Source organism: Macaca fascicularis, chromosome X (genome assembly GCF_037993035.2).
Source record: "Macaca fascicularis isolate 582-1 chromosome X, T2T-MFA8v1.1".
NCBI lineage: Eukaryota > Metazoa > Chordata > Mammalia > Primates > Cercopithecidae > Macaca > Macaca fascicularis.
The window spans coordinates 161792928-161807743 of record NC_088395.1 but is presented as its reverse complement, the minus strand read 5'-3'; the positions used below and the strand labels follow the sequence as shown (position 1 = coordinate 161807743).

The 14816-nt window shown below is 39.2% G+C and overlaps 1 protein-coding gene across 2 annotated transcripts in view; it reads right to left on the bottom strand.

Moving 5' to 3' along the window:
- Positions 1-6355: 6355 nt before the first annotated feature.
- SPRY3 (sprouty RTK signaling antagonist 3) overlaps positions 6356-14816 on the bottom strand; it is a 161232-nt gene continuing 152771 nt past the window's right edge. Inside the window, exons 3-4 of one of the 2 annotated variants that reach the window (XM_074029752.1) lie at positions 14141-14578; positions 6356-10302 (exon numbers count right to left, since the gene is read on the bottom strand). In XM_074029752.1, coding sequence (XP_073885853.1) covers positions 9330-10196 — 867 coding nt within the window. In that variant the 5' untranslated portion in view covers positions 10197-10302; positions 14141-14578 and the 3' untranslated portion in view covers positions 6356-9329. The remainder of the gene's footprint in view (positions 10303-14140; positions 14579-14816) is intronic. The other variant, XM_045384150.3, reaches the window with a different exon arrangement.

The following is a 14816-nucleotide window of genomic DNA, read 5'->3' as shown; positions in this document are numbered from 1 at the left end:
GGACTGGGACAAATGCTAGTGATAAACTGAATGAGATGACTGAGAACTGACCATTGGATTTAGCAAGGTAGGATCATTGGTGACATTGAAAAGAGCTATTTTGGTGGAGGGTTGGTTTAAAAGCTTGGCTAGAGTGAGTTCAAAAGAAAAGGCTATTTTCCCAGTGATATATTGCAAGGTTGTAGGATAGGAGTGGAGGCATGGAGGAAGTGGGGTATTGGAGGTGTGATGAGAGAGAAGTGTGAAGCAGTCCTTTTAAAGAGTTGATTTGAAAATAAACTGAAGAGAGAAATAAAGTAGAAATACCTGGTGGTACTGAGGGCACCCTAGAATTTACCGTTTTATGTTTTTCTCCAATCACATTCATCTGTTTAGATGAAAATGTGGAACAAGTGATTATATTTAAGTTTCAGATTTTGTCAGGCAAGTATGCTAGAGGGAGAGAGGGAATGTAATCTGGGTAACAAGGGAGGTCAGAGTTTGGGGGGCCTGATGGATAATAAACAATTGGGGATTAAACATAATGTTGAAAATTATATATAAGTCATGTTAAGATATGCTCTCAGAGTATAAGGAGGCACTATTAAAAATATTTTAGAAACAGATATTAGCTGAGACAGTCTTGGGCAAATCAGGACGTATTACAATCCTATTAACATAGCCATTTTTATACTGAAAAGGAGATTGCAGTAGTTAAGAGCACAAAATCTTTAGAGTCATGGTTCCTGGGTTCAAAACCAGGCACAGAAAAGCTAACTTGTCAAAGGTGGAGCCAGCTACAATCCTTTAGATGAAACCCATCAAGCATGGTTCCCTGCATTGCACCCTCTCTTGTGTATTATTTGTATCTTCTGATTCTAAATTCAGTGCCTCTTATGCAGTAATTACTCTTTATTCTCCTTCTTGGCTTCAGTCTCCATCTTGTTTATCTGAAGTGCTCTTGAAATACATTTCAGTTTCTTCAACTATTAACACCTACCCCAACCAAATTTGACCCTTCCTTCAGAACTACAGATTGAGTCTGATTTTTCATTCTGTCCACCTGCACTTTATGCAGCTCATACCTAGGCTCTTGTGTTAATTGTTGTGCGGCAAAGTACAAGAACTTCTTCGGCAGTGTAATTACTAGCAAGGAGCTCTTTGGGTCTATATTTGCTAGGAAATCCCAGGCCCCTACATGGCCTCTAAACAACCCAATTTTTCCTAAACATAGGTCATCACCTCTTAATTACCTGAAAGGAAACCCCTGAGATGAATCTGAATTATAAATATTTGTCATTATACTTTTAGGCCTCTTGATTTACACTAATTCCTTGTCTCTCTACCCTCCCCTTAAAAGGCAGGTATTTCAAGATGAAATGAGAATATATTTACCAAATAGATTTTTAAAACTTACTTGTAATGTGACATATAGAATTATCTAGTTTAATCATGGCATGTTTTACATTTTTTAGTATGGTTCAGATAAGAGGATAAAGAAGTGCTTTATTAAATACACATATTTTTGTATTTAAAAATAACTTTCAAATAAATACTTTAAAATCATTGGCAAAAATGAATGATGAATTAGGAATGTATATTATAATTTCAAAATAAGGAAGACATAAGAGGCCCATTTTATAAATGGCACAGAATTTTATTTTTAACAAATAAACAAGTAGCCAGATGTATGACTCCTAGGGGAGTAGAAGTGGCCCTTTCTGGAAATTCATAGTATCCAGGATGGATAGGATGGAATTGGATATGGATACCATGTTCTGGGGCTCTGGAGTTCAGGAAATGTGTTTCTTATGGTTACAGATTATTCTGGGAGTACTAGATCCTCAAATAATCTATTTCTTCAGATGCGCCAAGTCAGAAAGCCCCTTTCCTCCATTCTGGCTTCTACTAAAGAAGCTCCTCCTAGTGGGCAACCCTCCCCCTTGGCTTTCCATGGATACTGCCTTTCAAAAGAGACATCCTTCAACCAGGACCAGCCTCAGGAATGGGATCTACAAATTCCATAGAAACCCTGGGCTAGTTCAGCACTAAGGCCATGTTGTGATTGACTGCATATAAGAAATCCAGGTATTCCATTGCTTTTATATTCCTCTTGATCCCTATTCCAGCAAGGGCAAGAGAAAAATGTATGACCTCTTTCTTCAACTGCTAATTTTGATTGTCACTGAGGCCAAGTTCAGTTTAAAGGCACATACAACCTACACAAGTGTTCAATCTTGTTACATGCTATCAGGTAGACATAATACCGAAATGATCGACTAAAATAAAAACAACTTTTATTATGTTGTTTTAGAGACTCAGCCCCACATATATGTTATACATTAATTCCCTTGCATTTGTATAGAACCTTGTACATTAAGAAAAATGCTTCTGCTTTAATGATTCTCATACACTCTCTAGGCTTTATTATCTTCATTTTACAGATGAGAAAAGCAAAGGCTCAGAGGAGGAATACGGTAGAGTTAGAAGCAGTATAGCATAAAGACAAGAATTCTGGCCTAGGAGTCTGCAGAACTGGATTCTTATCCTGACTTCGTCACTAACTCACTGCGTGGTTATAAGTAAGTCACTTTCCCTCTCTTAGCCTCACTATTTGCGTTTATAGAATAAAGTGATGAGTGGATTTTCTCAAATCTGTTTGCATATTATAATCATCTGGGAACTTTAAAAATCCATTTCTCAACACCCCCAAAGATTCTGATTTAATTGGTCTCAGGGTAATGTGATTTCTACAACACCACTTTGACTCAGAAAAAACCAATCCAGGGAAAACCACAAACCCAGTCTGGTATTTCTCTCTGAAGGAGAGAAACCTTGTCATTTAATATAAGATCTAAGTACTACAGAGCATGTCCTAGAAGGGAGTTTGAAAGGCACATAGTGTCAGTGGCATATTCTAACTTTGAACCTGTAGGAGACAGGCCGAGTCTCCACCCATCTCTCTCTCTCTCTCTCTTTCTTTCTCCCGCTCTCTCCCTTTCTCCTCCCTTCCACCCTATAGAATCATTCCAGATGAAGAGCTATAGGAGTTTGGAAAAGAAGAGTGTTGATATAAGTCAAAGACAAAATGGAATTCAAGGGTACAATTGAACCAAGTAGTTAGTAAATAGTGTTTTAGGTGAGAGAAACACACTGATTACAGAGCTTTTTTCTTTCACATATCTCATTTTCTTAACCTTTGTTTTTCTTTCTGGATCTACATTTACTATTACTTCCCATTACTTTTTTCTTTCTTTCTTTCTTTCAATATGGTTTATGTATTAAGAAAGGCCTGGGGCCTTCACCTACTTGGGAGGCCTTCACCTCCATTGGAAGGGGATCATTAAGAAAAATATTCACAGAGTAAAGTTGTTTAAGCCAACTAATCTCTGGTATAAAAATGAGTATTTCCCAAACTAATTCTGTTAAGCCTTGGTGTGTGAATCCCCAACCAAGGACACATGATTTTCTATCCAAGACTATAAAGCTGAATATCAGTCTTTTGGAAACTTCATATATTTTTCTATATAAAGAAATGCATATATGAATAACTAAATAATTGGTAGACATTTAAAAAATGAGTGTCGCTTTCCTTGCAGTTTCTTTGTAGTGTTTCTTTTTGTTATTACAGTGGTAAGACTTTGAAGATGAGGATCAAAGTACTTTAGGCCTTCGGACATAGGTTCAAAATGACTCTTCAGGGTTCACAAATGGTCAGCCCCATCTTGTTACAGTAAGAGAACATGCCTGTGACTTGATGTTAAAGCCTTATATTAGTAAAGCCAGGGTATTTGCCTACATTACCACTTCTGTTTTCAGCAGTTTAGTTAGTTCTTCAAGGACCTGGGAGCTTCCAGAGCCTTGACATCTCTGTCTTTTACCATCAGAGACATGACTATTACCTGGAATGGTCAAAAGGTTAGTTTGGGAATGACAATGTGTGAGTTAGAATTACTGTCTTCTTTTTCAGGAGATGGGCCAACAAATACATATGGGAGCAAACATATATAACTTGGATTGTAATGACAGCAAGACTCCTAGCAATACTCAGTGTCATTCCCAAAATGCCTTTCCTTATCTTGTCCATCCTGGCCTTTAATAGCAACAACACTGGTAGTGTTATGATCTTATCTTTGAGGGTCAAAATGAGGATATGGGCCTAAACTAGGATAAAGGGACCAAGAATTTCAGTTCTACAAAATCTTATCAAACCTCAGGCCAAAGGTCCAAATGGGGCACTAATGCTTTTGCTTTATGTGACAATGATCTATAGGACACAGGGAACTATTATATATGTGAATAAAAGCTAGTATAATTCTTAGAATGTGTCTGTGTCATGTCATAATTAGTGGCTGAAATATTTTTTAAAAAGCCAGTCAACCAACTCATTGCTTTTTTCATGTTACAGAATACCTTGTTTAGCCATTTTTTTCCCCAGCATTTATTGACTTGACCAGTTTTCCTGCTATTATGCTCATGGAACCTAAAAGAACATATGTGCATTCACATACATATTTTCACTTAGACATGCTTTTTGAGGAGTTCAATAATATGAAATTCCTTTTTATATTAAGAAGAAAGATATTTTGAGAGTTTGTTACTCCTTTAATTGAACAGGGAATTAATTTCCATATAAAAAAGAAGCCCTTTAAAGCAAGCTAGGGAATAAACAGGGTCAGGAAGGCAAACATAGTGCAGTTCTAAGAGCCACAATAAAGCCTTATTTACTTTAAAGGTGGTAGGTTATCTCTAACTTACTTTGAAGGAATGTGATTAAAGACATAAGGTAAAAGCACCACCGTAGTTTATCACTTTAAATTTAATCTCCCTATATTCATATACTTGCCTTACTGTTTGTAGTGGAGCTACAATCCTTCCCATTACTGCTGAAGCATGAAATGCCAAGGTACATACTTAAGTGCCACCACGCACTACCCAAAAGTGTAGAAGGGTTAATATCACATGGGGAAGAATTTGACTAATGAGATGAGAGCTAGCAGATGAATTCACCTCCTTTCCTCCGCCAGGTGGGCTGTATGGAGATGTAGTAGTTTCACATGGTCTGTCATAAAAAATTGTGAAATTAGCTTGCCAAGGAACAGATTGTGGCCAACTCAGTGACATACTTTTTATTTGTTCTTCTTTCTTCTCTCCCTTATTAGCCCTTTCCTTACTCATACTACCCTGGATTGTACATAGCTTTTGCTTCAAATTCTATTTTCTAAGAAACCGAGGCTAAGATACCTGGAAATTAGGAACTCTGGCATAAAGTCATAATTCCACTCAATTTTCAGAACTGTGTGACTTTGGACAGGTTATTTTCCCTCTCTGTGCATCCCTTTCTCCACCTATAAAATGTTGACATTGGACTAGATGTTATTTAAAGGTCCTTTGGCAAAGTTAAAGGATTCAGTGTGAAGGAGCTGTCAGTAAAAGGTGTTATATGGATCAGTGGTCATTTGACTCAGAAAACTGCTCTCAATATAATCAATAAGTTTGAGTGTTAACAGCTGTAGCAAATCTTAAGCTCCAAAAACAGTCTCAGTTCTACTTTGTTCAGAAAAAAATTGAATTAGTTTTCCCTGGCCAATAAAGATAAGACTAATCAACCCTTACCCTCTTTGGCACAAGTGAAACTACTCCCTTAATAGCTCTACGTCATAAGCTAAGAAATGGTAACTGGCTGCAAGCATGTTTTCAAAGTGAATACTGGAAAAATTTGTAATGCCACCATTTTGGGAGCAAGACAGCTAATACATAATGCCTGTAACTGTTGCTTTACCCTTAACATAGCAGCATACTTATTTTAACTCCTAGGTTGCAGGTGGACCAGAGTTAGGTAAAGAATTATTCACCACTTGAGGCTTGTTACTCCAGAATGGTTTACATTGTGCTCCAGCCTTCTATATCTGATTCTGGAGCGTGGACCTGGGAGTCAGACACCCTATGTTCAAATCTTAGCTCTACCGTTTACAATTGTCACCTTTGGCAAGTCACTTAACCTCTCTGTGCTTCAGTTTTCTCATCTGTAAAATAGAGATTGGAATTATACCTATGTTGTAGAATTGTGAGGAATGAATGAGCTAATATAAATAATATGCTAAAAATAGCGCTTAGCATATAGTAAACACTATGTAAGTGTTCACTATATTTATTATTGTAATTGTGATTAGGGAAGATGGGCTGGAACCACAGGAAAACTCTTGGCTGATGCCATATGAAATGTATCAAGGAACCAATACGTGGAAAGCAATAGAGTTAGGGACTAACAGATGATTTAACTGCAAAAAAATGCTAAGCAGGAAACACCCTCTAAATATTCCTGTTTATACAGGACATGACACAAAGTAGAAAAATAATGAAAACAGAGCCTCCCTGCAGGATTTAGAGTTCTTTCATATATATTTTAAATATACATGTGCAATACATTAAAATATATAGAGATGTGTGAATATATATTTACATATATATATATATATATATAAAATCACAGAAGGGATACATATGCACACTCACTCACACGTCCATGCGCATACCCCAACAGGACCCATCTATATGTAAACCAGATGCAGTCCATATCAGGCCAACTTGGACACAAGTGAAAGCCCTGACTCAACAGCAGATTGCAGATTGCAACTGTATTTGAGTAACCCTTCAATTTCTTCTACCAAGTGTAAGGCCATTTAGAAACACACTGAGAAAGGCTCCTCTGGGTATATGGCAGAACCCAGGGCCCCTCTGGCAGTGCACAATTTGCCTGAGTTAGGACTGCAAGATTGGGATATCAAGGAGCTATCAAGGAGGAGGGGCTCATGTTATTTTGGGGCCTGAAACGAATAAGCAAACATCCATATAATAACTTTAGCTCCAGGAACAATGCACTAGTGTCAGAGAATCCTTAGATAACTGAGCTCTAAGCACATTTCAGGCAGAAGCAGAGAAGTGTGGTTGCTACTCATCACCATCCAGCTTGACCCAGAGAACTGGGCAGAGCTTTTAGGGGTAGATAAGTGTAAAGTACAATCAAGCAGACTTGTAAGATTAAAAAGTTACTTAAAATTGAAGGATCTGAAAGCAACATAAGAGGTTACAGGTATTGGTTTGGGTTTATAAATGTTCCAAGAAGCCTAACCTTATATATGGCACCATTTGCAGCAATATCATTAACATTATTAATAATCATCATAACATATTTATATATACAAAAATAGAGCAAAGCAATTCTAGAAGTGGAGGTGTAAGTGAAGGTGTGGGGCTCTGTGCAGCCCAAATGTCAGTACACTTCAGGAAGATTCAGAACCAACAAAAACTGAGTGGCACATATTTCCGTAATATGGATGTCTCCTCTTCCCCTGTGTACGACTATACACTTGTCCCCACTTCTCCACCCTGCAACACACATCCATGCACACTCTAAAAGAGATGATCTATAAAGTTAGAGTCTGGAGGTCTTAAACTAAGTTGGAGCACCTTGATTTCAAGCAAGTGCCCTCAATCTCTGAATTCCTCAGTGAATTCTGGATTCACTTATAGAGGGAAACTGTATAATTCTTGTGTCTTTAAGCAGCAGTCTTTAGGAGCCTGCCATCACCACTGCAGCTTTTTCCCATTGAAGGGGGTTCACAGCACAGGCTCTCTGTATTTTTTAAGAGAGAAGTCAGTTCTCTGAATTATACATCTTTCATCTCAGTTTTTCACTGTTGCTGAAATTTAAGTTCTCAGGCAGCTGCCAGTGCAGACAAGCCAGGAGCAAGCACAGTGTGTGCAGCAAAGAGTAGATGCAATGGCGAAGATACAGCTTGGTTAGGGCTTCTTTAAGCTTTTCTTTTCCACATTTGAGCTTCTACAAGGTGACAGAGCCAAAGGTGATGTCCACTGGGGGCAGCCTCAACGTCTGATAGTTAATTAGCTACCCACCATGCACTGGAGAAAGACCACCACACTAACTTGGCATGGTTTCTGAAAAGTAATTGAATGGGAATGGCTTTCTGTCACTGTTAATAGAACCCTAGGAAAAAGTCCCATGACTCAATGTGGTACAGGGGTAAGAATACCGAACTAGGAGTCAGATAGCCTATATTCCAGTCCCAATTCTGCTGTTAACTCAGTGTGTGGCCTTGGGCAAGTCCCTTCCTATCTCCAGGCCTCAGTTTTCCCATCTGTAAAATATGGGCATTGAACTAGATTAATAGTTAAGATTCCTTCCAGCTCTAACATTTTATGACTTTTTATGTCCATTATTAACGCCTGAGCCATGCAGTCTCAGGGAAGTTAGCTTCTAAGAGAGAACATACCTCTGTATCCTTTGCTTTGTTCATTTAGCTATAAAGCACGTCTGCCTTTGGCACTTGGGTCAGACATACAAAGTTATGAGCATCCTGATTTACTGTCCTACTCAGCATGCTAGTGGAATCTGTCAGTACTATAAGTTGATTATTGAGAAAGGGAGAAAAACTCCAACTAGTTAAACCTGGAAATATAAGATAACTTTTGCCGCATGTGCTCACAAACAGGTGAGAGTGATTGTGAGCACACACACACATCGGGATACAGACTATTGCTAGTGATCAGTTCATTACAGTAATCCATTTCCCTTAATAAAAATTAGTAAATACTATAGCATAGCAAAGTTTGGCATCTAAGGAAACATCTATGGAAAAACAGCACTTTTGGACATGTTAGAGAAAGAGGGAAGGTAGAGAGACAAATACAGATCAAATGAGATAGAAAAACAGGCAGAGAAAGGATCAGTCTGAAAAAGAACGAAGGGAGAAGGAGAAAGGGAGGAAGAAAGAGAAAAAGTAAAAGAGAGGGTGAGAATGAAGGTGAAAAGAATACAGAACAGAATAATGAAAGAGGAGAGAGGAATAAAGAAGGGCAGTAACAGGGAGAAGGGGTCATATTCCCTGGAAGGTTGAACGCTGTTCCACATGTACCTGTGAAAACCATCTTAGAAGAAAGCTTCCAAAGGCACAGCAGAAAACAGTGACGATCAGAGCCTGCATCGAGAGGTATTACACTGGGGAGCCCCTAAACCTCCACGTTGCTGGCCCTGTCAGTCCTCAGTGTTCAAACCTCATACCCATATATCACCTGAATTTGCCATGACAGCCATAAGGGCTGAGCTGGCAGGGTGTAAAGACTGAAGAGGAGTGGGATAGATACTATGAGAAAGAACAAGGCATCCTGCACCAGGATGTACTTGGTCATTCCCCTGACACTGCCGGAACAAAAGAGGAGAGGCCCTAACTTTGGCTAGTTTGTCACTCCTTCCCTCTCCAAAGATGAGGCCTATGCATTACTGATGGGGGCTAGAAGGAGAAAAGCTCTGGATCCACCTTGCTGGAAGGTCATACAGACTTTTCCTGGGCCTTGGGGAAGGGTGCACTACCAGAAGAGATCTTTCTGCACACAGTGTTGGTGTGCCTCTTGCAGCGGCAGCCTGGTCGCCGGAGGCTATCGTAGCCCCGTTGGCACAGATGGAGGCATCCACGGGTAGGCAGGTAGCAGCACAGGCAGGGTAGGAAGAGGGAGATGAGGCTCATGGCTGCCCAGCGGACGAAGCAAGAACTAGGCCCACAAGAGCAGGGCTCATCAGCACAGTTGTCTTCATCATCAGTGGAGCAGTGGTAGAAGAGGCCCTTGACACAGCAGAGACAAGTGCCATAATCGAGGAGGCTCTCAGCAGAGCAAAGGCAACGCTGGTTGCACAGCCAGCAGGAGGGGAGAGGGCGAGCTGCTGTGCAGGGGACACACTTGCAGCGCCCACACTCCTCACAGATGAAGAGGTGCTCACTAGGGTGCCCTGCAGATTGCTCAGCTTCTCCCTTCAGAGCACCATCAGCCTTTGGGTGGACCCCTGCTCCAGGCTGGGTTCGGATGATGGATTGGCCTGAAGGTGAGGGTGTAATGCTGGCCAAGAGCCTTTGATCAGAGGCAGTGGTGCTATGAGACATTGAGCTGGCAATGCTAGATTGGCTCAGATGCTGAGGCAAGGGCTGCAGTTGATGGCACTGGCTGAGACTACGGGGGAGAGAAGTAGGCATGGTAGCCAGAGACCAATCAGACTTGTGGGTTTGCACAATAAGGGAAGGGCTTGAGAGGGCCTGTTTACAGGGGGCTGGAGGCCGTTCCACATAGTCATTGCTAGCATGAGTAGAGCGCAGCTGTTCAATAGGCAGAATTTGTTGAAAATCATCTGTCACCGCAGCATCCATTTTGCCTTGATTTTTAAGCTCTGAGTGGTTTTAAGCCAGGGTGGCACTTATGGTGATAAAAAGGAGCCCTTGTAGTTACATGGATCTCAGGGCACATGAGAAAATCCTAGGAGAGAAGGCATAAAAACAGTAAATCAGAACACACAGGCATAAGTACTTTGCAAGAAACCAACAAAGCTCAGGCCCTATCCCCACCGCTACCTTCAATTGCTTTATAGTAATCTTCATGCTACACATTTATTCTGTAATTAACCTCACTTACTTCTTTATAGGCCAATCTGATCATCCCATCCAGACTATAAAGAAGTTTGGGAACAAAGATCAGGTAGTTGATTCTTTTTGTATTCCATCAAATGCCTAGTTTCATACGAGCAGCTAGCTCATTCAGGTATTTGCTAGCAGAGACATCCAAGCCTTGGGTATCAGAATTTTAATACAAATGGAACCTAGTATTACATGCAAAGGCTATTTTCTGAAGCAATGCTGAAGGAAAAGAGAAAGCCTCAAAAGTCTCCCATGAGAAGTTGCTCATAAATATATATATATATAACCAATCAAAATTATCTTTTCAGTGTGAATTATGATAAGCAGTAATACACAGATAAGAAAGGGCATTACTTTATTCAGTGAATACAGGCAAGCAAGGAGAATGCAATAAAGGCAGAGATACAGCAAACACACAGAGGGTAGGAATTAAGCTGTCTGCAGTGTAGGAGAAAAAAAAAGGCTTCCCAAGAGTATAAGGAAGCCAAGACTAATCATCTTGCAGTTCTCCTCACCTTACTGGCTGCTTTAACTTACTAAGGAAGTGATTCTTTTTAAATAGAATGGAGGCTCTAGAATCAAGCTTTCGTACACATGGGATTAATACTGGGGATCAAGGAACTATAGAAGACAAGTCCTGAATTATTTCAAAAATCATCTGTAATTATACCTATTACTATCCTAAGTCAACTCCATATTGATGGGATTTACCAAGCAGAATCTGCTTGGACTTCTTTTCTGTATCACTACCTTACACAATAAACTGACTTTCTTAAAGGACAGTGGCATTCTTATACCATCTTTAAGCTAAGTTGAATATCTAGAAAGTATATGCTTGTATTTCCTTTGTACCGTAGTCAGGAAGAGGTGGTTGGTCATTCCCTGAAGGATTTTACCACCCCTAGAACTGATGATGATGACCATGGGGAAAATATTGTACAAATAGTAGACTGCTGTATCACACCACTTAGAAGACTGAAGAGCCAAAGAGGTGTAAATGAGGAAACCTAAACACAAATCCAGGAAACATCCTGGAGGCATTAGGACCTAGCAAAACACTAGCATGAATAAAGTACATATTTGAGATCCATCAGATTTCAGGCCTCCTCAAAATAGATCAATTACTCACACTACTGTATGTGATGGATAGCTTGAATGAGTAATAGAAATGAACAAGTGAGAGAGGATGGTGCTTGATTAGGTTTCCATAAGCAAGCAAACATGACACTGAAATGGGCCCAAAGCTCAGTAACAGGAAAAACGACTCAGTGGCTAATAATATGACCAGACTCAGTTGACTTTTGAGGCTATATCCTCATGCAAACCTGATTAGCTGAATTTACATCTGTTCATTATTTGAAAAGATTTGATTTGGTTAAAAATAACCTTTTTTGGCATATCACATCAAAGAACCAGTCTGACAAAAATTTCACGTTTTAACTAGTTGTTTTGGTGTTAAATAAATGCATCATAACAGAATGCAAATAAATATTATGGAAACTCTCAGACTCAAATATTTATGTCACTTTTGTCAAATCACTTGCTTTCTTTGGACCTCAGTTTCACTATCTATGTGAAACTGAAGGATATGTGAAGTGAACAAGGTGATCTTGAAGGACCTTGAGCCATTATGGTCTGTATTTCTTTCTATAACTATACAATTTTCTAAACTATTTCTTTTCATTCATATCTTCTATATCTTCAAGTCCTTGAGGGTAAGGTGGGCAATGTGCCCTTATTTATTTGGGTATTCAAAAGCAAAATGTATGTTTCCTTTATTTACTTGCACTCAAAGGCTCATGCAACCTGCCACCTCTACCTTTGCTGTATCTTTATAGATTCATAGTCTCAGCATTGGAAAGGAACTGGCAACTTTCATGTAGACACCCAAATAAAAAAGGACACATTGTTCATTTGGCTTGGAGGGTATGTAGATGTAGGAACTTGGGACTGGGAAGAGTCTTTTGACAAATTTATGAGAAATATATTTATGTCCCATTGATCAGCTAAAGAATATGTAGAGCCCTGCAAATCCTTTGTACTGTAAGAACAATAATATACATGCTGAATGCGGTTTAGACTAATTGATTTCCCAAAAGAAACTAGATTCAAAACATATTGAAAATTCCAGGAAGCAATAATTTAAAGGAAGGTATACAAGGTCTTAAAGTTACAGGAGATAAACAGGTGAGATTCCAAAGACAGGATTCTAGGGATGTCACTAGGTACCTCAGGGACATGCCCAAAAGGTTGAGAGTTAATCTGTGAGGAATCTAGGTCATAATATAAATGACTCAGAAACAATAATGAGAATTATGTTCAAAGGGGACCAGAAGGGTACATGGTGTTTAGGTTGAAAAGTTGTATTTCAATATTGATTATATTTCTGCAAGACTGATAAATTGAGATGCTTGGTTGGATGATTAAAGGAAGCTGTGGGCATCAGTCTGAAATAATGATGTACTGTCTTGCCTACAAGTAAGGGGACTGACAGGATGAACTTAGAAGGTTTCTTCCTGCTCTGTAGAATCTTTTATTCAAATGGACTCTGGGATCTAATGTGGGAGACCTGCAATAAGTGGACAGTAGGACCTGAATAAAATCAGAGTGTTGAGTAGGATTTAAGGATTGAATGACAATAAATTGGTTGCCATTCAGGATGTGCTGAATCTGATCTGGCTAACAGGATGAACTGAAATAGATACTGTACAGGAAGGTAAGAGAGAAAAATATGTTGAGAAAGGAACAGGCAAGACACTGCTGTAGCACATAGGCTAGATGAAAAACTACCACTACATGAATGTTTATGATTCAGAAATCCACCCACTAAAGAGCCATTCATTGTGAGTAGCAACAGTTAAGAAACTGACTGTGCAGTTGGCCAATTCCATATTCTATCGAATGAGAGAGAGAGAGAGAATGTACACATCACATATTATTAAATAAGAGCAAAGGTGATTACAGGTCTTGGCTGCACATTGATGGGATCTAGTGATTTTTGTCACGTAGTGCCTCTGCAGTAATGAATGATGCATTGTAAACCCACTCCCATCACAGTCTCTCTGGCCAGGTGCTCATAGCTTTCTAAACAGTTTTTCTGTAGCCCTGAATTTGCCATGTTCAACCTAAAAAAATTTTCTTTTCTTATGCCAATTTAGGGACTAGAAAGCTAAGCCCATTCAAGAAATGCTAATGTTTGTTAATGAAAGAAAATGTATTTTCTCCCTGGAACCTAAAATCTGCCATGTTGAGAATAAAGTTGAAAACTTTCCTATCGAAAGCCCTTCTATGCTAACACCTTAAGACAGTTCTGATTTCTATGGTAAATCCTTTCTGATACAGTATGACTCAATGTTGATTTCAAAGAAGAGTGGGGAAGAGGAGATCCTGGCTCTTGTTTTCTCCCACTCCCGTGGGTTCAATGCTGTTTTGTACCTTACTGTGTAACGGCTCTTAGGTGTGTTGCTTTTTTCTATGCTCTGCTGTTATATACACTCCTTCTCAGAATAACTGAAAGCAAACATAGGGGGAATTTCTGCTTTGGCTTTATATGTTTTCTTAGTTCTACTGTACCAAAGTCTGCTCTCTAAAAATCCCTCTCTGTGCAAAAGCATTTGCATCTCTATCAAAGCACTCCCCCCCTTACAAATACCAAGTTGTATATAGTTTACATTACTAACCTCTCTGCCACTGACTGGGCCTCCCTCCTACCGCATACATCTTGTTGGAGCTGCCAGGTTCTCACCACATTTAACTCTTAACTTGTCACTTTGCTACCCTAGTCCTATTCATTACTTTAATGGTTTCATTAAGACTCATAGCAGTTTATTTCAAACCAGGGAGTCTTGCAGTTTTAAGACCTTGAATTTTAAAAGATATAGGTCTTTTAGTGATGAATGATACAGGGAAAAGTTGTAATACCAAATGAATTCACATACTTCTAATCCTGAGGAAAAGTCTAAGAAGAAGCTGGTTGTTCATTTAAGAAGTAGGAATTTTTTTAAAAAACTCAAATCCTTTTACATGACACAAGAAATTTAAGTTCTAGTCCTAATGCTAGCTCTACTTTGCTGTGTGGCTGTAGGCAAATGATCTCCGTTCTGGTCCTGTTTCTTCATCTGCAAAATAAAAGGAGGGTTTTTAAAGGCCTTTCTTGTCCAGATGCTCTAAATTTTAAGTTGGGTGTGTTGGTTGCATTTCTCTGTTTCAATAGTCTTTAAGGAAGAATTAGTCTCCTTTCCTTTTGGTTCTTTACTTCCTCACTACTCAACTCCTCAACTCTTAAAAAATATCTTCAAATCTAAGTCACTCAGATCACTATCTAGACTGTTTCACAGCTAGAGAGACCTAAAAACA